This window comes from Suricata suricatta, unplaced genomic scaffold, assembly GCF_006229205.1.
Source record: "Suricata suricatta isolate VVHF042 unplaced genomic scaffold, meerkat_22Aug2017_6uvM2_HiC HiC_scaffold_57968, whole genome shotgun sequence".
NCBI classification, from domain to species: Eukaryota; Metazoa; Chordata; class Mammalia; order Carnivora; family Herpestidae; genus Suricata; species Suricata suricatta.
Window position 1 is genome coordinate 1 of NW_021907064.1, and position 547 is coordinate 547.

The 547-nt window shown below is 58.7% G+C and overlaps 1 protein-coding gene across 1 annotated transcript; it reads right to left on the reverse strand.

Annotated features, from left to right (window-relative positions):
• Window positions 1-3: 3 nt before the first annotated feature.
• On the reverse strand, window positions 4-543 carry LOC115285240 (putative deoxyribonuclease TATDN2; the record flags this gene model as incomplete). Its single annotated transcript, XM_029931560.1, has 1 exon — window positions 4-543. A coding segment is annotated over one exon (540 nt), but the record flags the coding sequence as incomplete, so codon positions are not given.
• Window positions 544-547: the final 4 nt, after the last annotated feature.

Here is a 547-nt window from a genome sequence, read left to right on the forward strand (position 1 = left end):
GGGGAAGGAGCTGCTATAAATTTTTCTGAACTTGGTAAAGGACCCCTTGAAAGCCAACTTGGAATACAGCATGTCCAAGTGACAGTGGGTATCGATGAACCCCTCTGCTAGGCCTGACGCCCGATGGCTCCTTGGCAGGGGGCTGGGTGTGCGGCCTCCGCAGGGACTAGGTGGCATCTCCTCCTGGAGTGCTCTTTTCTCCGTCACCCCTTCTGAGCTTCTGGAGAAATGAAATGATCGAGAGTTCTGGGACATGCCTTCCTCTGTCGTCTCCTGGTCTCTGGTGTTCTGGGAGCTTGATACGGGGTTAGGGGGACAGTCACTTAGCAGGCCCCAGTTGCCCCGCCCCGCCTGTGGAGTGTCCCTGCCGCCGCCCACCGAGGGGTAGCCACAAGGCTTGGGGCTGCCGGTCCAAGAGCTGGCATAGTCACACCATGGACTACTGTACAAATGAGCCGGGTACATGACATAGTCAGTGGGGAAGGCAGCAGGCTCTGCAACTGCGGGCAGTTTGAGCGAGCCGGGCTCCTCCTGAGAGAACCGGACC